Below are 22,059 nucleotides of genomic sequence, written 5' to 3'. Positions count from 1 at the left end.
GACAAGCGAAACTACTTTATTATCGCTTCAAACAAAAAATTATTTAATTTTACGCACGATAGAAAACCCAACTTCGCGCTTCTGCTAAAGCTGCCGGGGCGCTGCGTTAAAAGTTAAAATTTGTGTGTTAGATTGTGGACTGGGTTATAAGGAGTATTAGAAAGGTATGTGTGATAAGATTTAAAGACTTTTGTTTTTCTATTTTTGTCGTCGTAATTAATCGCTTTGTCCTTATGTGCGTCGACAAAAAAAAATTTCCAAAAATTAACGGTAAGTCCTAGCTACTTAAAACTTGCACTTTATCGTACAAAAATTTATCGAAACTTTTCAAAAAATTTTGTGGAGTAAAAATCTCGAGAAAGATATCCTACAAATTTGTAATGTTACTATAGAGATGCTGTTTCAGGGCTAATACGAAAATCTAAGATCATTTAAGAAGGTGTTAAGACCTGTTAGCTTTTATGGAAAAAATTATCAAAATTATTTTTTGTCCCGTATTCGGCTCGCATAAATTTGGTCATCGTAGATATAAAAGATATCGCCAAGAGTGTTCTTCTGTCATTTAAGGACAGTAGATGGCACCGAGACTCATATGACGGAATCGGGCTTGTGAAGTTTAGTGAATGTAGAGCGAAACGGGCGAAAATTTGTTGAACTCTCTCCAACCTATTTATATGAATAGCATGTGGTCTCCAAATAAATGCCGCATATTCTAATTTAGACCGTACAAATACCAAAAATAGCTTCTTAAGTGTGTATGGATCTGAGAAATTAGAAGAGTTCCTTCGTACGAATGCAAGCATAGCAAGCAAGTTTTTTATTATATAATTAATTTGCATAGCAAAAGTGAACTTAGTGTCAAAGTATACGCCCGATGTGTGCAGGGGATTGTGCAGTTTAGTGTACGTCGCTATGTGACATTTATTAATCTTTAAATACAAAGCTTATTAAGCTCCAATTGAAGAGCGTCATTGGAACAACCAATCTCAGAGTAAATTTTCAAGTCATCTGCATAAGCAGAAACTTAGATGACGAAAAACACCAAGAGATATAGTTACTGAACAGGTTAAAGAATAGACGTCCCAATATGCTACCCTGAGGTACACCTGAGATAGCAACAAAAGGATTCGAAGCCAAACCATCTACGGCAACCGTACTTACCCTGTTGTGCAAGTAGGATTTTACCCACTTTTAAAAAGTTGAATGAAAGCCAAAGCGCTCCAACTTAGTTATAAGAATTTTGTGGGAAATTTTTCAAAGACTTTGGAGAAATCCGTTCAAATCGTAATTACTTAAATATAGAACAGCAAAAGCAGTGCGGCTCTGGAACTCGTCCTGCTGCTCAGAATCTTGTCCATTTCGTTGGCTCTCTCACTCGTAAAGCAGGGATCACACGATTTGGACATTTGAACATTTTCACCGTTATGAAGTGGTGTTGTTTGGAAAGTGGTTATTGAGCTAACCTCATTATCATTAAAAATTTGAAGACAACACCACTCTGTGACTGCCAAATGTACGAATCGTGTGATTTCTGCTTAATTGGCGCCACAATTACCCTTCGAATTACGTAATTCGCCATACAAAATTTTAAGAACGAATTACCTCATTCGTAAAGGCCCCGCCAGATAGAGAACCTTTTCTGCATCATATATCGAGGCGGCACAATGAAAACGTTGCCGCAAACAAAACGGCTCAATTTGATTGGTAAAAATTCAGCTGGTTTGAATTCGTTCCATACATTTTTGTTGTTATTGTTTTGCCGCATATGCGTGTGTCACAAGTTGATGCATGCGTTGCCAATGTGGCGTCTTCTATTCAAAATCACAGAGTTAACTTGGAAGTTGGTTGTTGTTGTTGTTGTTGTAGCGGCTACAATAACACTGCCCAGATCCGCTAGTCTCTCGTCGTTGACGCCAAGCTCAACTAACGGGAGACCCAAGAAGCGTACAGCTTCTATAGGGTCTGTCCATAGGGCCCCTCGCTAGGGCAGGCACAAGGTGCGTTGGTGCGGGGGTTTAGTTGACCCATCAACCGGGACGCATCAGAGGGTGTTAGCGCGCACGTATTAGCACCTCCCGGGTATGGTACGCGCTGCTTTGGTGCGACCCGCTGATGGAAAGGCGCCCACCGGCGAAAGCAGGGAACGAAGACCCCAAAGAAGCAGCGAATATGAGAGAGACATGGGCCGGCAACACCCAGAAAGTACTTGCGCCTATGAGACAGCCACAGACTGTCGAGTCTGTGACAGCAGCCGAGACATATGCTGACAAGAAACGACATAGGTGCGCCGAGAGAAGCGAAGTAACATGGCTGGAGGGACACCCAGCGGCGTGTAGACACGCTCAGGAGGCTGAAGGGCAAAATGACGTCGGAGAGCTGTTAGTTTCAGCTGGAAAAATTTTAGCCAACAGCAATTTGCCAACAAGAAAACAGCTGATCAGGTGATCTAGTTGATTTCCCCTACTGATCAAATTGCTGTTGGCTAAAATTTTTCCAGCTGAAACTAACAGCTTTTCGTCAAAATGAAATGTCATTTTGCTCTCTCAATTTCCCCTACTTTGGAAGTTTTTGCGTACGCGAACACAAAAAGTGATAGTTTTTATAACTTTCCATAATTATCAGGTACACGAATGCAAATAATTGTGAACGGTATTTTGACTTTACGAAATTTAACAGCTGCTTGGAATTTACGCATACCCATAAATTGAATTTAATGGTTTGGAAGATAAAATAGTAACATGCGACTAATTAAACTTGTAAGAAGTAAGTAATTATTCGTTAAGTCAGTGAACTTTGTCAGGATAAGACTTCGGAATTTGTTTTTTTACGTTTTCAATTGCACACTTTTGAATGTAAAAAAAATTTCTATCAGCTGTTCATCTAACTTTGCAAGTTTCTGCAAATGTTCTGTTCGCGTACTATTTTGGATATTTTTCTCTTGTGAGAGAACAGATGACATTTCGCCGGAATTTTGCTGTCTGACATTTTTTACTGGAGATCTTAAACGAACGTACCTATTGACTAACCAACATTTAACAGAACTGTTAGGAACGGCTTTAACTGACGTAAAACCAGATTTTGAAAATTTCGCCAAAAGGAATTTTTCGAATTTCTTTAATATCTATTTTACGTACATTAGAATAATAATAAAATTAATGGTTTTCATTTCAAATAATAATTATATTTAAAAATAAAATTTTTGCTTTTATTGTTTTTTTTTTGTGGCTCTTTGTAGCATCTAGAATTTACATGTGGCTCTTTTCGGTCTTGGCCTTGCCCACCCCTGGCATACAGGGAAACGAGGAGGCTGACAGACTAGCAAGAGAGGCCGTAGCCTCTCGACCTATAGGCCCTGACCCCTTCCTTGCATTGGGGGCCTCATATAATCAAGGAGGAGTTAAGAGCAGAAGAGCAAAGGCTAAGAAAAGCACATGGGGATCAGCTAATAACCTCAAATACAAACTGTATCTTAAAGCTAAAAATCCAGCTCTCAAGGAAATTATAAGAAATATTTATTATAATTTCTGTTGCTTGAAAAAGCGCTTTGCTTTTGCTGTAAATTTTCATGAGGAAATGAATATACGAGCATTTTTTTCTTGAGAGCTGCAAACTGATTTAAGAAATTTTGGTAGAAGAATTTTCTTTTTCATTTCTCGTCCGTCGTTTTATATGAATTTTTGGTTTTTCTTGAGAGTTCAGTTAATTTTTTCGGTATTCGAAATATTAAAAAAAAAAATTAGAAATCGTGAAAAATCACCATCTCTATCGAAAGCCAGAAACTAGAAATCGAAAAAAGGAACATAAAAGTGCAAAAATTCATGGAATCAATAAATTTATTTTTACTAAGTTTATTTAAAATTTTTTCTTAGGTACTTTTGAAAGTTGAGCGTATCTTGAGTATATAGCACTTTTTATTAAACAAGTAGTTTTTAAGGAAAGAACACAGCGGGCTTCAATTCTTATATTCAAATTTAGGGGTACCGTTAATTTCTTCATGATCCAATCATCGGATCTCTAAACCAAATTACGGGACGAACCTTGAAGTACCATCTTTCTACAAAAAAATGATTATTGAAATCGGTTCACGTGGTCCAAAGTTAAGTATTCCGGCGAACTGATAACCTCCCCTTTTTTTAAAGTCGGTTAAAAGTGTTTGAGTTCTGTTAATCTTATGTAAATAAAGTGCAGTTTATGAATTTTAAAACGTTTGTTTATTTATTACATACTGTACATAAAACTTGCATAAATATATTTTAAAGAGCGTATTATCTGAAGAAAATTTTCAGTATTTTCCGGTGATATATCTTCAGAAATATAAACCCCCCCTAAAATATATTCCTGGGTGCGCCCTTGTAAGATCCCTATCTGCCAGCTCAACAGGGATGACATGAGTACAACGACAATCTTTGAGAAGAAATTCAGGATCGAACTAGGCAACAAAGCCACCTAGAATGAGACAATATTAGAAAACACCTTCAGGGCTCACACCCAAAGGTGGTTTACAGATGCCTCAAAAAATTAACGAAGGGATAGGAGTAGGAATATTTGGCCCTAGGGCTATGATCTCCATCACCCTGGGAAACTACCCCAGTATATTTCAAGCGGAGGTTTACGCCATAAGGGTTTGTGCGGAAATAATTTTGCAAAGACAAGCAAGACTGCAGCATATATGTAGTTATCTGCAGCGATAGTCAGTCTACATTAAAAGCCATATCCTCAAGTGGTATGGGAATGTGTAGCGAGATTAAACACCCTGGGGGAAAACAACACACTACAACTGGTGTGGATCCCGAGCCACAAAGGCATACAGCAACGGTGGGCAATCGCGGCAATCCTCACTCGCACAGGGACTCAAACGGTGGTCGGCGAACTACCTGAGTGGTCGACACTCGTCACTAATTTTCAGAGACAAAACCAACAAGCCACGTAAAATTAAACAGGAGGGTTGTTGTTGTCATAACAGCATACAGATTCCCCAAAAAGATTTTGGGGAGTGTTGCTGGAGTGACAGTCCTTGGCCAGATATAAATCTGGGCCGTTCCGGTTACGTAGACCCGACTGTCGTGGGAAGGACACAGGGGGTACCACAGGGTGGTGTCCTGTCCCCACTACTATTTAATTATTACATCTCAAAGCTTCCTCAACCACCAGATGGTGTCAATATTGTCTCTTATGCTGACGATTGTTCGATCATGTCGTCTGGGAAAGGAATTGATGACTTGTGCTCGAAAGTAAACGGTTATCTCGCCGAAATTTTTCGCTTCTTCACTGCAAGGAGCCTTGTCCTATCTCCTGCGAAATCCTCGACAACCCTATTCACCACCTGGACGAAGGAGGTCAGACTGCAACCGACGGTGAACAACCCGAAAATCCTCGGAGTTCCCTTCGACAGTCTGCTCTCCTTCTCGACGCATACAACCGCAATCGTCAACAAAGTACAGAGCCGCAACAATGTCCTCAAGTCGCTTGGGACAAAGATAAAGAAACGTTGTTGGCAACTTACAAGGCAATTGGCCGGCCGGTTTCAAACTATGCAGCACCCGTGTGGTCACTTGGGACTAGCAGGATGCAGTGCAGACCTGCCAGAACACGGAACTACGAACAGCGACCGGATGCCTCCTGATGACGCCCCAACACCACCTACACGACGAGGCCCAGATGCTCCCAGTCGAGGAGCATAACACAATCCTCTGCAAGCAGTTCCCTGTGGGGAGTTACAGACGTGGCCATCCTATCAAACAGCTGGTTGCAAAAGAGAGCTCGCCAATGCACGTCAGGAGTCATTTCTACGAACTGAAGGACGAAGTCCAGAGGCTCATTAAACAGCCTCTGTACCCGTCAGCCTACCGACAGGTCCTGAACGGCATTAACGGGAATTAGTGTCGAGTTATGTAGACTCCCGCCCTGTTAATGCCGTTCTAGGCACAACAACCACCGGACACCCGACAGAACTTTGTCTGCCTCGGGAGACCCGCACCACAATGGCCCAACTTCGCTCTGGCTATTGCAGTAGGCTAAATTCATACCTGAGCAGAATTAATGAGGATGTGCCCAACCTATGCCCGGCATGTGGAGAGTCGCCACATGACTCTCAGCACTTCTTCACATGCCCTGAGAACCCCACCCAGCTGACGCCCCTGTCCCTATGGACAGACCCTGTTGAAGTCGCATACTTCCTGGGCCACCCCTTAGCTGAAACGGACAACAACGTTGACGGATGAACCGACCTGAGTGGGGCTTAGTAGCCGCTGCAAAAACAACAACAATCGCGGCTCTTTGAGCCAAATGCGGCTCTTTGCTTTGCAAAGTGCAGCTCTTTTACTTTCTCTTTGCTTAAAACATGTTGGCTCTTTTACATTTTAAAATACACATTTCTTTTTCTTTGCTGGACATTCTTTTCCATTGTGTTTGTTTTTTATTTTTAACCGACTTCCAAAAAAGGAGGAGGTTATCAGTTCGTCGGAATATTTTTTTTTTTTTTTTTATGTATGTTACCGCATAGCTTTGGACCACATCAACCGATTTCGATAGCTCTTTTTGCATCGGAAAGGTAGTGACTCAGAGGTGGTCCCATACTAATCTGGTTGAGATCCGATCAGTGGATCTTGAGATATATATATATATATATTTTTTTTATATGGAAGTTGAAGTCGGTTTTTTTTGCTAAAAATTACTTGTTATTTTATTCTTTTTATATACACATACCCGCAATTGGAGAATGGAAATTGGCTTTCTGACTTAATATTCTTTATCGATATGATGGAACATTTGCAAAACTTGAATTTGTCTCTACAGGGAGAGAATAAAAATGTTTTTGATTTGTCGCAAAATATTTTATGTTTTGAAACTAAACTACGTCTTTTTATTCATGATCTCAAAAAAATAATATTTCAACATTTTCCGTGGCTAGAAAAAATATTGCACATGATTTAAAAGCAGATTTTGAAAAAATATTTGCCGATTTGAAATTATTTAAATTTACGTTTGCATACTTCATAAACCCTTTTTTATGGTATATAATTGAGGATGAATTTACAATATCAATGTGTGTAAACATGTGATTTTATATGTATTTTTTTTTTTGTTTTGCACCCAATAAGTTAAATTATCGTAGTCCATTTTAGTACTTTTCACCTGACATTGGACGAGAAAAACAAACATGTTTGAATTTATCGTCACTGACGGACGTCAACGGCCGATTTCGGTTCCGTTATCGGTTTATGTATGTGACCGCTCATATAATCACAAGTGTTTATTCCAGGGACCGTAAATAGCAGTTATTTTTTTCCAAAGTCAAACTTGGCCCTATATTTTTTAAGTTCGAAATAAAAGTCTTTCCGGATAGTAAACAAACCGCTTATCCAAATTAAACAAATTTGGTACTAAATGAAAGAGGACTTAAATAGCTTTTAAACAAAAAATAACGATCGAAGGCTACCACTTCTATTTATATATTTTTTTATAATTTAATACAAGAGGAGTGCAATGGGGTATAGCCGTTGCGCTGGGTATGCAGTTACAGTTGCANGAAAGAGGACTTAAATAGCTTTTAAACAAAAAATAACGATCGAAGGCTACCACTTCTATTTATATATTTTTTTATAATTTAATACAAGAGGAGTGCAATGGGGTATAGCCGTTGCGCTGGGTATGCAGTTACAGTTGCATGGCTATACTCAATCCCGACTCTTGCGTCCTCGTTCGCGCACGCTGGGCAACGTGAGCAACCTCATGTGTGAGATGCGGTAACCAATCCGAGTGGAGCCTTGGGTCACGGCAGAAAGAGAGGGAGCTTCGGTGTGGCCACTCCGTCTTATTCGGTTTAAGGGCTCACTGAAGTCTGCAGCGTCTGTTCACCAGTAGGTGCGGCTGAAAGCGGGTGTCTGCTTGGAGCGGCTCGCTATATAAACGTGTATTGGGTTGCGAAACCACCCCCGTCCCCAAATAAAATAAAATTGATCGATATTCGGTACCGATTTAAAAAGTATCCAATACTCGATACTCGGTACCGAAACATTTTGATTTCGAATAAAAGCGCACACAGGCCAAATATATGGAAAAATGGCTCAGGGGAGACTCGCCTATCAAAACCTGAATGTAGGAGCCAATCTTCTTCTTCTTATTTGGCGCTGTAACCGCCTAAGCGATTTTGGCCGAGTCCAAAACAGCACGCCAGTCATTTCTCTTCTGTGCTAACTGACGCCAATTAAAAATGCCAAGTGAAGCCAAGTCCTTCTCCACCTGGTCTTTCCAACGCAGAGGAGGCCTTCCTCTGTTACCAGCATCGCGGCCCGCGTTGAATATTTTCAGAGCAGGAGCGTTTCTGTCCATCCGAACGACATGGCCAAGCCAGCGGAGCCGCTAAATTTTAATTCGCTGCACTATGTCTATATCGTTGTAAAGCTCATACAGCTCATCGTTAAATCGTCTGCGATATTCGCCATCACCAACGCGTAAAGGTCCGTAAATCTTTCGCAGAATCTTTCTCTCGAAAACTCCAAGAGCCGCCTCATCAGATGCTTTCATTGTCCATGCCTCCGCGCCATACACCAGCACAGGCATGATGAGTGACTTATAGAGTGTGATCTTTGTACGACGAGAGAGGACTTTACTTCTCAATTGCCTACTCAGCCCAAAGTAGCACTTGTTGGCAAGAGTGATTCTCCGTTGGATTTCAAGGCTGACATTATTATTGGTGTTAATGCTGGTTCCCAAATAAACGAAGTCGTCTACTTTTTCAAACTTGTAACTGTCAACAGTGACGTGGGTGCCAAGACGCGTATGCTCTGACTGTTTGTGTGCTGACAGGAGATACTTCGTTTTGTCCTCGTTCACCACCAGACCCATTCGCTTTGCTTCTCTATCCAATCCCGAGAAGGCAGAACAGACGTAGCCCTTGTTTTTACCGATAATATCGATGTCGTCGGCATACGCCAGCAATTGTACGCTCTTATAAAGTATTGTGCCTGAGCGGTTCAGTTCTGCGGCTCTTATTATCTTCTCCAACATAAGATTAAAGAAATCACACGAAAGGGAGTCCCCTTGTCTGAAACCTCGTTTGGTATCAAACGGCTCGGAGAGGTCCTTCCCTATTCTGACGGAGCTGGTGGTATTGCTCAACGTCATTTTACACAGCCGTATTAGTTTCGCGGGGATACCAAATTCAGACATCGCGGCATAAAGGCAACTTCTCTTCGTGCTGTCGAAAGCGGCTTTGAAATCGACAAATAGATGGTGTGTGTCGATCCTATTCTCGCGGGTCTTTTCCAAGATTTGGCGTATTGTGAATACCTGATCTATGGTGGATTTTCCAGGCCTAAAGCCACACTGATAAGGTCCAATCAGCTCGTTGACGGTGGGCTTCAGTCTTTCGCACAATACGCTCGATAAGACCTTGTAACCTATGCTTAGAAGGCTAATTCCGCGGTAGTTGGCGCGAATGGCGGGGTCGCCTTTCTTGTGGATTGGGCAGAGCACACTTAAATTCCAGTCGTCGGGCATGCGTTCATCTGACCATATTCTGCATACGAGCTGATGCATGCACCTCATCAGCTCCTCGCCGCCGTACTTGAATAGCTCGGCTGGCAGGCCGTCAGCTCCAGCAGCTTTGTTGTTTTTCAGCCGCGTAATCGCTATTCGTACCTCGTCATAGTCAGGCGGTGGGACAGCTACTCCATCATCATCGACTGGGGACTCGGGTTCGTCTTCCTCACTACTTTCAGCGCTGCTACCATTCAGTAGGTTATAAAAGTGTTCCCTCCACAATTTAAGTATATTCTGGACATCGGTCACTAGGTCGCCATTGTTGTTCTTACAGGAGTTCGCCCCGGTCTTGAAACCTTCCGTAAGTCGCCTAACCCTCTGGTAGAATTTTCGGGCGTTCTTCCTGTCGGCCAGCATCTCAAGCTCTTCGCACTCACGTATTTCGGCCTCTCTCTTCTTATTGCGGCAAATACGTCTCGCTTCCTTCTTCAGTTCCCTATAACGGTCCCACATGGCTCGCGTTGCGCCCGATCGCAGCGTGGCCCTGTAGGCGGCATCTTTTTTCTCTGCGGCTTCTTGACATTCCTCATCGTACCAGTTGTTCTTTCGGGCTCGCTGAAATCCAACTACTTCTTCGGCGGCGGTACTTAATGATCGGGAAATGTGGTTCCACTGCTCGCGTACGTCGGATTGTTGAAGAGTGCTCTCAGAGAGCAGGTGTGTGAGTCGAGTGGCGAATAAATTGGCCGTCTGTTGTGATTGCAGCTTTTCGAGGTTAAGCTTTCCTTGCATTGTTGGGCGCACATTTTTTGCTGCACAGAGGCGGGTGCGTATCTTGGCTACAACAAGATAGTGGTCCGAGTCGATGTTTGGCCCTCGGAGTGTACGTACGTCCAAAACGCTTGAAGCATGCCTTCCGTCTATCACAACATGATCGATTTGGTTTCTCGTTTTTCGATCTGGAGACATCCATGTAGCTTGGTGGATGTTCTTATGCTGGAACCTAGTACTACATATTACCATATTTCGGGCCCCGGCGAAGTCGATCAGCCTCAGTCCGTTATCGGACGTTTCGTCGTGGAGGCTGAATTTTCCGACAGTGGCGCCAAAGATCCCTTCCTTGCCCACCTTGGCATTAAAATCGCCAAGCACGATTTTGACATCGTGTCGGGGGCAGCGCTCATATGTACGTTCCAAGCGCTCATAGAAGAGATCCTTGGATGCCTCATCCTTCTCTTCCGTCGGGGCATGGGCGCAGATGAGCGAGATGTTGAAGAATCTAGCTTTGATGCGGATTGTGGCTAGACGTTCGTCCACCGGGGTGAACGCCAGTACTCGGCGACGGAGTCTCTCTCCTACCACGAATCCAACACCGAATTTGCGCTCCTTTACGTGGCAACTGTAGTAGACGTCGCAAGGCTTCACGCTTACTTTACCTTGCCCCGTCCATCGCATTTCTTGGATGGCGGTGATGTCAGCCTTTGTCTTCCCGAGGACATCAACCAGCCGGGCAGAGGCACCTTCCCCATTAAGGGTCCGGATATTCCAGGTGCATACCCTTAAATCATAGTCCTTTATACGTTTGCCGTGGTCGTCATCAGAAAAAGGGGGTCTCATCCGAGGCTGTTTGCTTCTTTTCATTGGGCGGGGTTTTAACGTGGCGGGACCCAAACCCAGCGCACGCGAAGTTTTACGCCTTCTCACTTTAGCTCGCTCCCAAACGGGTGTTTGGTTGCTACCCAGAGGATACGTGGATATAAATATCCGGACGTTGTGAGCTGCGATTTGAACCGTACGCACAAGAATCGCTTCTGGCCACTCCCAGGTGAATGGCAGTCAAAAGTTGTCCACTTCTGCGCACGGAACCACCCTCCATGTAGGAGCCAATAGAGCTTTTAATACTAATTCAAATGAAAGATGTATGTATGTCCGTTTGAGGCCATAACGCAGAGAAACTCCTACTTGTTTGAAGCATTTTCTCCAGCTGAATCGGACTATATCATTTTTTAAGGCCTGGGGCAGATTCTATAACCAGTTAACGACAATTTATTTTCGAATCGGTATCGGTTTTGTTGACGTATGATATGAAATATTTTTACGCCAACAAGTGCGATATCGATCCGAAACTTGTCGCTAACTGGTTAAATCTCCCCCTTGAAAAGCTTCGACTAAGGTTAAAACTGAAAAAATAATATTTCTCTGTTGCGATAAGTTCAAGTGTTTTACCCGATATCATATAAATTAGTAATGAAAGTTTTTTCTAAACCTGAAATGCATATAATGGCGAAGATGTAATGTAAAAATCAGTATCGGATACCGAAAAGGAAGTATGTATTGGGTACCGAAATAATTTTTAAGTATTGGATACCGAGTATTGGGGACAATTCAGCACATCACTAATCGCCCTTATTCTCGCCGCTCTCAGTTGTCAACTCTACGATGACGTCACGCTAAAATTACTCTCACGAATTCTGCTGCAATCGGCGCAATCTTGTACTCTATCATTCTTGCCCCGTCCCAGCAATGGGTTGTGCGCTGGGTTTGGGACCCGCCACGTAAAAACCACTTCTAGTGAAGAACCAAGGCAAAGCCTCGGATGAGACCCCCCTTATGATGACGACCACGGAAAACGTTTAAAGGACTACGATTTGAGGGCATGCACCCGGAATGTCCCGACCCTTAATGGGGAAGGTGCCTCTGCCCGGCTGGTTGATGTCCTCGTAAGGACAAAAGCTGACATCACCGCCATCCAAGAAATGCGTTGGACGGGGCAAGGCAAACAATGTCTGGGGCCTTGCGACGTCTACTACAGCTGCCATGTAAAGGAGCGCAAATTCGGAGTTGGATTTGTGGTGGGAGAGAGACTCCGTCGCCGAGTACTGTCGTTCACCCCGGTGGACGAGCGTCTAGCCACAATCCGCATCAAAGCGAGATTCTTCAACATCTCGCTCATCTGCGCCCATGCCCCGACGGAAGAGAAGGATGAGGCATCCAAGGATCTCTTCTATGAGCGCTTGGAGCGCACGTACGAGCGCTGCCCCCGTCATGATATCAAAATCGTGCTTGGCGACTTCAATGCCAGGGTGGGCAAAGAAGGGATCTTTGGAACCACCGTCGGAAAATTCAGCCTCCACGACGAAACGTCCGACAACGGATTGAGGCTGATCGACTTCGCCGGGGCCCGAAACATGGTAGTATGCAGTACTAGGTTCAAGCATAAAAAGATCCATCAAGCTACCTGGCTGTCTCCGGATCGAAAAACGAGAAACCAAATCGATCATGTTGTGATAGACGGAAGGCACGCTTCCAGTGTTTTAGACGTACGCACACTCCGAGGCCCAAACATCGACTCGGACCACTATCTTGTTGCAGCCAAGATACGCACCCGCCTCTGTGCAGCAAAAAATGTGCGCCCAAATATGCAAGGAAAGCTTAACGTCGAAAAGCTGCAATCACAACAGACAGCCAGCGCTTTCGCTACTCGACTCTCACACCTGCTCTCAGAGAGCACTCTTCAACAAACCGACATATGCGAGCAGTGGAACCACATTTCCCGCTCATTAAGTACCGCCGCCGAAGAAGTAGTCGGATTTCAGCGAGCCCGAAAGAACAACTGGTACGATGAGGAGTGTCAGGAAGCTGCAGAGAAAAAAGATGCCGCCTACAGGGCCACGCTGCGATCGGGCGCAACGCGCGCTATGTGGGACCGCTATAGGGATCTGAAGAGGGAAGCGAGACGTATTTGCCGCAACAAGAAGAGAGAGGCAGAAATACGTGAGTGCGAAGAGCTTGAAATGCTGGCCGACAGGAGGAATGCCCGAAAATTTTACCAGAGAGTTAGGCGACTTACGGAAGGTTTAAAGACCGGGGCGCACTCCTGTAAGAACAATAATGGCGACCTAGTAACTGATGTCCAGAGCGTACTTAAATTATGGAGGGAACACTTTTCCGCCCTACTAAATGGTAGCAGCACGGAAAGTTGTGGAGAAGAAGAACCCGAGCCCGCAGTCGATGATGACGGAGTCGACGTTCCACCGCCTGACTATGACGAGGTACGTATAGCAATAACGCGGCTGAAAAACAACAAAGCCGCTGGAGCTGACAGCCTGCCAGCTGAGCTATTCAAGTACGGCGGCGAGGAGTTGATAAGGTGCATGCATCAACTCTTGTGCAGAATATGGTCAGATGAACGCATGCCCGACGACTGGAATTTAAGTGTGCTCTGCCCAATCCACAAGAAAGGTGACCCCGCCATTCGCGCCAACTACCGCGGGATCAGCCTTCTAAGCATAGGTTACAAGGTCTTATCGAGCGTATTGTGTGAAAGACTGAAGCCCACCGTCAATGAACTGATTGGGCCTTATCAGTGTGGCTTTAGACCTGGCAAATCCACCATAGACCAGGTATTCACAATACGCCAAATCTTGGAAAAGACCCGCGAGAAAAGGATCGACACTCACCACCTATTTGTCGACTTTAAAGCCGCTTTTGACAGCACTAAAAGGAGTTGCCTATACGCCGCTATGTCTGAATTTGGCATCCCCTCAAAACTCATACGGCTGTGTAAAATGACGTTGAGCAATACCACCAGCTCCGTCAGAATTGGAAAAGACCTCTCCGAGCCGTTCGCCACAAAACGGGGTTTCAGACAGGGCGACTCCCTTTCATGTGACTTCTTTAATCTGATGTTGGAGAAGATAATAAGAGCTGCAGAACTGAACCGCTCAGGAACAATTTACTACAAGAGCGTGCAATTGCTGGCTTATGCCGATGACATCGACATCATCGGTAACAAAAACCGCGAAGTCTGTTCTGCCTTTTCCAAGTTGGATAGGGAAGCAAAGCGCATGGGTCTGGTGGTAAACGAGGACAAGACGAAGTATCTCCTGTCATCAAACAAACAGTCAGCACATTCGCGCCTTGGCACCCACCTCACTGTTGACAGTTACAATTTCGAGAAAGTAGAGAATTTCGTTTACTTGGGAACCAGCATTAACACCGATAATAATGTCAGCATTGAAATCCAACGTAGAATCACTCTTGCCAACAAGTGCTACTTTGGACTGAGTAGGCAATTCAGGAGTAAAGTCCTCTCTCGACGTACGAAAACCACGCTCTATAAGTCACTCATCATGCCCGTGCTGGTATATGGCGCAGAAGCATGGACAATGACAACATCCGATGAGGCGGCTCTTGGAGTGTTTGAGAGAAAGATTTTGCGGAAGATTTACGGGCCTTTACGCGTTGGCGACGGCGAGTACCGCAGACGATGGAACGATGAGCTATATGAGCTTTACAACGACACGAACATAGTAAAGCTAATTAAAATACAGCGGCTCCGCTGGCTTGGCCATGTCGTTCGAATAGACACCGACGCTCCAGCTCTTAAAGTATTCAACTCGGAACCGGCTGGTGGTAGCAGAGGAAGAGGGAGGCCCCTTTGCGATGGAAAGATCAGGTGGAGAAGGCCTTGGCTTCACTTGGCATTTCCAATTGGCGTCAGTTGGCACAGAGGAGAAACGACCGGCGTGCTTTGCTGAACTCGGCCAAAATCGCTTAGGCGGTTACAGCGCCAAAAAAGAAGAAGAAGAATACAAAAGAAATGCATATACCTAACCCAAGGTTTGTTCTATGGTAATTAAAAAACATTTTTTGTTTAAATATTTTTCCATAGCTGGCTTTCTGCTGGCTTTCCTCGTTGAAATATTTCAGTTTGAAAGCTATTTTAGTCCTCTTTCAGTTGATACCAAACTTGTTTAATTTGGATAAGCGGTTTGTTTATTATTAGGAAAGGACTTTAGCTTTCGACTTAAAAATATCTGGCAAAGTTTAGCTGTTGAAAAAAGTAACCGTTATTTACGGTCCCTGGTTTATTCATATCGCCCGCATATAGCCGATATCGGCCGAGCACAATTCGGCCGATGCCGGCTGTAGTGTGCGCGTAGCATAAATTTCGTAAAGTTAAAATACCGTTCACAATTATTTGCATTCGCGTACTTGATAATTATTGAAAGTTATAAAAACCATCAGCTTTTTGTGTTCGCGTACGCAAAAACTTCCAAAGTAGGGGAAATTGAGAGAGCAAAATGACATTTCATTTTCCAGCTGGAAAAATTTTTGCCAACAGCAATTTGCCAACAAGAAAACAGCTGATCAAAAACAGCTGGTTGGAATTTACGCAAACCCATAAATTGAATTTATTGGTTTGGAAGATAACATAGTAACATGCGACTAAGTAAACTTGTACGAAGTAAGTAATTATATTCTGCTCGCGTACTATTTTGGATATTTTTCTCTTGTGAGAGAACATATGACATTTCGCCGGAATTTAGCTGTCTGACATTTTTTACTGGAGATTTTAAACGAACGTGCCTATTGACTAACCAACAATTAACAAAACTGTTACGAACGGCTTTAACTGACGTAAAACCAGATTTTGATAATTTCGCCAAAGGGATCTTTTCAATTTTCTTTAATATCTATTTTACTTACATTAGAATAATAATAAAATTAATGTTTTTCATTTCAAATAATAATTTTATTTAAAAATAAAATTTTTGCTTTTGTTGTTTTTTTTTGTGGCTCTTTGTAGCATCTAGAATTTACATGTGGCTCTTTTCGGTCTTGGCCTTGCCCACCCCTGGCATACAGGGAAACGAGGAGGCTGACAGACAAGCAAGAGAGGCCGTAGCCTCTCGACCTATAGGCCCTGACCCCTTCCTTGCATTGGGGCCTCATACAATCAAGGAGGAGTTAAGAGCAGAAGAGCAAAGGCTAAGAAAAGCACATTGGGAATACACGCCTGGGCTAAGACAGGCGAAAGAACTTCTTGGAGGATATAATACCAAAAGATCTAGGGAACTAATAACCCTGCAAAAGAATAACCTGAGATTCTTAAGAGGAATGCTAACGGGGCACTGCAGACTGCGGGCCCATATGCATAACCTGGGGATCAGTGCAGACGATTTGTGGCGGTACTGCGATATTGCACCAGAAATCCCACGGCATCCCCTATTGGAATGCGATGCGGTTGCGAGAAGGCTAACACACCTGGCCAGAGGCTACGCACGTACACTATCTACCTCCCTCGAATCTGCTCGGATTTATCAGAGCATTGGGACTGGACGATGTGTTGTGATGAGCTCCGAGCGCACAATAGGCCTAAGGTCGTGCATAGCTCCTAACAATCTATCCATCTAGGGGCAGAGGCGTCAGTTGAGTGGGGTTTTGTGCGCATGCGAAGAGATCGATCCATAGCTCTTACTCGCCAGCACCGCTCCTCTCTCAGATTAGTAGGCGGGGTAATTACCAGACATTGCCTGGTGGGCACACACCGTAAAAAGTTAGGATACCCCACCAACGATTTTTGTCTCAGTTGCAGGGACGAGGAGGAGACCATCGAACACCATCTCTGCCATTGTCTCGCCCTGGCCAACGCGCGCAACCAACTCTTCAAAAAGTACTTTCTGGATTATTAAGCCGACTTGAACTCGGCGAGCGTCCTCGACTTTTTGTGCTATATAAAACGCACTCAGTGGTTCAATGTCTTTGGTCAGAGGTATCACAACGGGCCTACGTGTGCTCCGTGCTCTGCGCGGGGCAGCCACTCTAACCTAACCTAACCTACTACTACTTTTTCTTAAAAACGAAAGTTACAATTTTTTCTTTTACAATAAATTTGCAAGTAAAAAGCTACAATTAATGGTAACATACTGGATATCTCAATTCTATCGCCTAGGTGTATGGTGTTAAGTTAGCACTACATACCATTTTTTCTAAAAACGAAAGCTACAAATTTTTGTTTTCATTTTTCAGTTTATAACGGTAAACTCGCTTTTTTCCAGAAAACCGAACGCTACAAATTTGTTTTTTTTCACAACAAATTTGCAAGTCAAAAGCTACAATTAGTGGCATAGTAACATATTGGATATCTCAATTCTATCGGCTAGGTGTATGGTGACAAATTAGCACTACATACCATTTTTTCTTAAGAAACTAAAGCTAAAATTTTTTTCTTTTTACAACAAATTTACAATAAAAAAGCTGCAATCGATGCCGTAGTTAACTTTTCCAATTTCGAAAAGTGTAGTGCTAACTTGACAGACGTCACAACTTACTCACCTTTCATAAGAAAATGATTTGCACTATTTGAGCGTACATCAGTCGACAATACAGATAAAAATCTGAATATAGCTATAAGTTACTGTTTGAGTAAACTTATTTATCGCATGCCTTTCTATGCATTTTCAAATATTTAATATTAAATTACCTACTAAATATTATTTCTTCAAAGGTACTTAATAAATTTTTACTTTTGGAAAATATTATAAGGTATTTCGGTAGAACGCGATTAAAAAATTGGCACATTGTTATTGTTAAATATTCTCCTTTCACATCTTTTACGCCGTATTTTGTTCGCTTTTTTTTTGTTTTAGTGTCTTATTACTCCCTCACTTCGAGCAATTTCTCTTGCCAATTGCCTAGGAGTAGTATCTTAATGTTTTTTTTTGCAGTCACTTAACCTTTTCATTTTACACATGACTAAAAAATTGTATTACATATAAGAAAACTGTAAGCAAAATTATAAATAAATTTCAGTTTTTGTCAATAACGAACTTTTCCAACATATTCCATACGAATGTATATCACTGTAACAAACTATTTGCACCATCGAAATGGTGGCTGTAAATAGCCCTTGAATGAATCGCGAGGTTATTCTAGGTAATTTGATTTGATTTCATCAATTGTCCATGTTTTTTACAAAACCGATACTACTTTCATAATACCCTTGTCATTTCATATTCAGATCATCTTCGATTTGCGATCTGCGATTTGCGACTGAATTGATTATTCGCATTGACTATTTAGGGGGTCAGGCCAAATATTTCACCTCCAGTTTTATTTACCCCAACTTAACTTTGAATCTCATAAAATAACTAACTTACCATGAATATCATGTGGATTATCGAGAGGTTTTGAGCCACCCCAGATAACAGCAAAAGTTGCAGTCAAATTCGGCGAACGCGAAGTATACTGAAACTCCATATTGTCACAATATATGGTATCTCCCAGAAGTTGTGCGTTTAAACTAGTAACACGGCCTTCGATGTTAAACTGGCATACAAAACGCGTTTGAACTATAAATTGTCCAATTATGTGCACTTTTACTTTAATGGACTTACTGGTTCCAGCAGCAACTAGCATTTCACTGCCTTCACCAGTGGCGTTAATTGTAGGACAAAATCCAGGACCTGAGCGGTAACTAGGTCCGATGCGGGAAACGCCAGTAACAAGAATATCGTTGCGACAATTTTCTGCAGTGTCATGAGTGCAACGATGTGCCTCCACACACCAATCACATGGAAACTCTGAAGAAACGCATCTAGTGCATGAAGAATGTGTACTGCAGTCAAAAAAGGTGAAATCGGTAGAAACAAGATCGGGCCCATCCTTCGTTCGAACGGATAACTTGGCTGTAAAGTGGTGTTTACCCTGTTCTATTTGTGGCAGCATATCGGTACGTGGCGTGGTACAGTTGACACCATTACGCTTTTTTGTTGCATTCGTAAATAATGCCTTCTCCTCCGTGGTAAAAGCACACACGAGATTTTCTTTCAGTTGCGGCAAATGATCAATAATGAGCTCTAAGGTTCTTGCGGTGGTTCGTTGCAATTGATGTGGTACAACACTTGTTATTGTTGTACACTTACCGGTCTTGTAACTAATCCAGTATAAGGGATCGTTCGCATCATCTTGACAACTAGAGCGCGGACTGCACTTGTTTTCAAGGGAACACCAGCCACAATATGGATCACGTGCTCCCAAACATTCTCCACAAGTGCCGTAATCTGAGCAATCATACACCTTTACTTTGGCAACTTCATTACGCGACATTACATAAATGTATAGATTCCGACTATCGAAATGCATATCTGGATTGATAGCTGAACCTACTTTTATGGGTATATTAGCATACTCATTTGCGGAGTCAGCCGATTCTACAACTACTTTTTTTAAATACCCTTTTGAGGTTCCAATGAATACAACTGTATAACCACTGGTACTTGTAGCAGCAACCGCGGTAAGTCGAGTATTAAACATAGCAACCGGTACCACTGCGATGGGTTGTTCACCACCCAATGGCGAGTTTACGTCGAGGCCACAAAAATCCTCTCCAATCGTTTGCAATTTCTGTGAATAAATAACATAATACATTAGCAAATTATATGAGTAACATGTATGCAGAGCTGATAAATGATGATTATAAGTTGTAAATAAAGCAAAAATAAATAAACATATCCTTAAAAATTAGATGACATTAAAAAAATCATCGAATAAATTTCGAAACCAAAGCTTCATACTTGTAATAGACGCACTTGAGAGTGAATTGAGAAAGAGGACTGAGGCCTATATACTTGTCCATAAACATTTTGGGTTCCTCAACAAATCGCGCTCGGTGAGAAATGTTCGCAGAAAATACAAAATTGTTTGAGATATGCGAAAGCGACTTGGATGACAATGTAGGGAACGAGGTAATAGAATTTAAAAATTTGTGTATGCAGTTTCAACCAGACTATGAAAAAAGTCAAGAAGTTTTTAGCAAAAACATATGGAAACTGCAGCTGATAAAAAACCGACATGACGGAAAATAGGCTGAGCTTTTTTGCTTTTTGCAGTCTCTTAAAAACAGAAATAATAATACCGTGCGCGCAAAAATCAACGCGGTTGTTTAGCAACTTCAAACTTGCGCTTTGTTATACTAAAGTTGCATGGGCTATAAAACTGCATTCTGAAAAATCTAATTAGAACTACGATTGCGAACTATTTAGAGTGCAAATTCATTGAATTTTCCTGAGCTTTACACAAAGTTTACAGATTTAAGTTTTAAATTTTTTTGTTGTAGTATGAACTATATTTTTTATAAAAAGTAGCGAAAATAAATTAGAATAAAAAACTTTGCATACATTGCGAAAAATTCTCTGTACCAATACTTTTGTCCGGCACTGTACATATGAATGTATGTACATTAGAATGCATCAGCAAATAAAAGTTGCTGTTGTGTGTGTGTGAAATAACACAAACGGCAATAACGCAAAGTTTGCTTTATTTCACTTTTAAATGGGAAATAATACCAAAATCTGAGTTTTGCTTTATTTCCAACAAAGGTTGGAAATAAAACACCTTTTNAAAATTCTGGAACTTTCTTTAAAAAATTTGCTGGTTACTTAAAAATGTGCTGTACATCTCGCATAATGCTGGAACTTTCTTAAAATGTGCCGTTTGCATACAATTTATGCTGTACCTCGCGCACCATACTCCACCGTTTAATGTAAAAATATTATGTTAGGGTTTTTTCCCACCAACCGGGGCCACCACCAGCGACTTTACAGTGCCTTTAGCACTTTTTCATTTTGGAGCAGATTACGTGACTNAAAAATATAGGAAGGGAGTCGTCTTTAATAACTGCTCAACAATTGGACATAGCACGTCCATAAACCTAGCTGATCCAAGTCGCCAAAGATCAATAAAAATTAGCTAAGAATTAGGTGTATTTTAGGTGTTAGTTAGGGCCTCCAANTTACCGTACAATGAAACGACTTTAAAACACCGGGTTACAGCTCCGGTTCCAACTGGGGCTCCGCTATGCCAGGTATGGGTAGCAGCACTACACATGGAGTTACAACACTCCGAGTTTCCACGGTAAAGCAGTGAATTATGTTTATAATAAAAATAGTGTACACACGCGAGTACTACTTTCGGTTTGAAAAAATAAAAATACTTGTTTTAATTTTTCACAAACGTTAATTAAATTTTATTGAACTTATATGACCGGTCAGGTTGAAAGGCGAGTATCGAGTGAAAANGTTAAATTTAGGTTTTAAATTTTCCAAATATATGGTGGAATTAGGAGTCTTTTAGGTGTTTTTCAACGCCAATAAAACCAATTTAGTAGCTCCATTGGTTTCCTAGGTTGGAAAGAAACAAATTTTGCCTTATTTCCCATTGTTTATTTGTACTATTTGTAACAAAAACAGTTTACTGACAGAAGGAAAAAGAACTTTGTTTATTCCAAAAATACAATTAAACAAAAAATGTGATATATTTCATATGAAGAAAGTAATATTAACAAAATATTTTTACTTATGAAATGTCTAAAAAAATATAGGAAGGCAGTCGTCTTTAATAACTGCTCAACAATTGGACATAGCACGTCCATAAACCTAGCTGACCCATCGTTAAATTTAGGTTTTAAATTTTCCAAATATATTGTGGAATTAGGAGTCTTTTAGGTGTTTTTCAACGCCACTAAAACCAATTTAGTAGCTCCATTGGTTTCCTAGAAATTCGCAAAAATGTGTGGGTCAGCTAGGTCTACGTAAACCTAGCTGACCCATCGTTAAATTTAGGTTTTAAATTTTCCAAATATATTGTGGAATTAGGAGTCTTTTAGGTGTTTTTCAACGCCACTAAAACCAATTTAGTAGCTCCATTGGTTTCCGAGAAATTCGCAAAAATGTGTTTTTCAGCTAGCTCAGCGCTGTTAAGCTAGCTGAACAATCTTAAATTTTTTTTTTT

The 22,059-nt window shown here is 42.0% G+C and overlaps 1 protein-coding gene across 4 annotated transcripts in view; it reads right to left on the bottom strand.

Annotated features, from left to right (window-relative positions):
* PlexA (plexin A) overlaps positions 1-22,059 on the bottom strand; it is a 158,739-nt gene that overhangs the window by 104,215 nt on the left and 32,465 nt on the right. For all 4 annotated transcript variants that reach the window (XM_017610724.1, XM_017610725.1, XM_017610726.1 and 1 more), the window contains exon 2: positions 18,429-19,674. In XM_017610724.1, coding sequence (XP_017466213.1) covers positions 18,429-19,674 — 1,246 coding nt within the window. The remainder of the gene's footprint in view (positions 1-18,428; positions 19,675-22,059) is intronic.

This window comes from Rhagoletis zephyria, unplaced genomic scaffold (assembly GCF_001687245.7).
Source record: "Rhagoletis zephyria isolate East Lansing unplaced genomic scaffold, Rhagoletis_zephyria_1.1 Rzeph_scaffold_00335, whole genome shotgun sequence".
Lineage (NCBI taxonomy): Eukaryota > Metazoa > Arthropoda > Insecta > Diptera > Tephritidae > Rhagoletis > Rhagoletis zephyria.
This window is presented reverse-complemented; position numbering and strand designations above follow the sequence as displayed.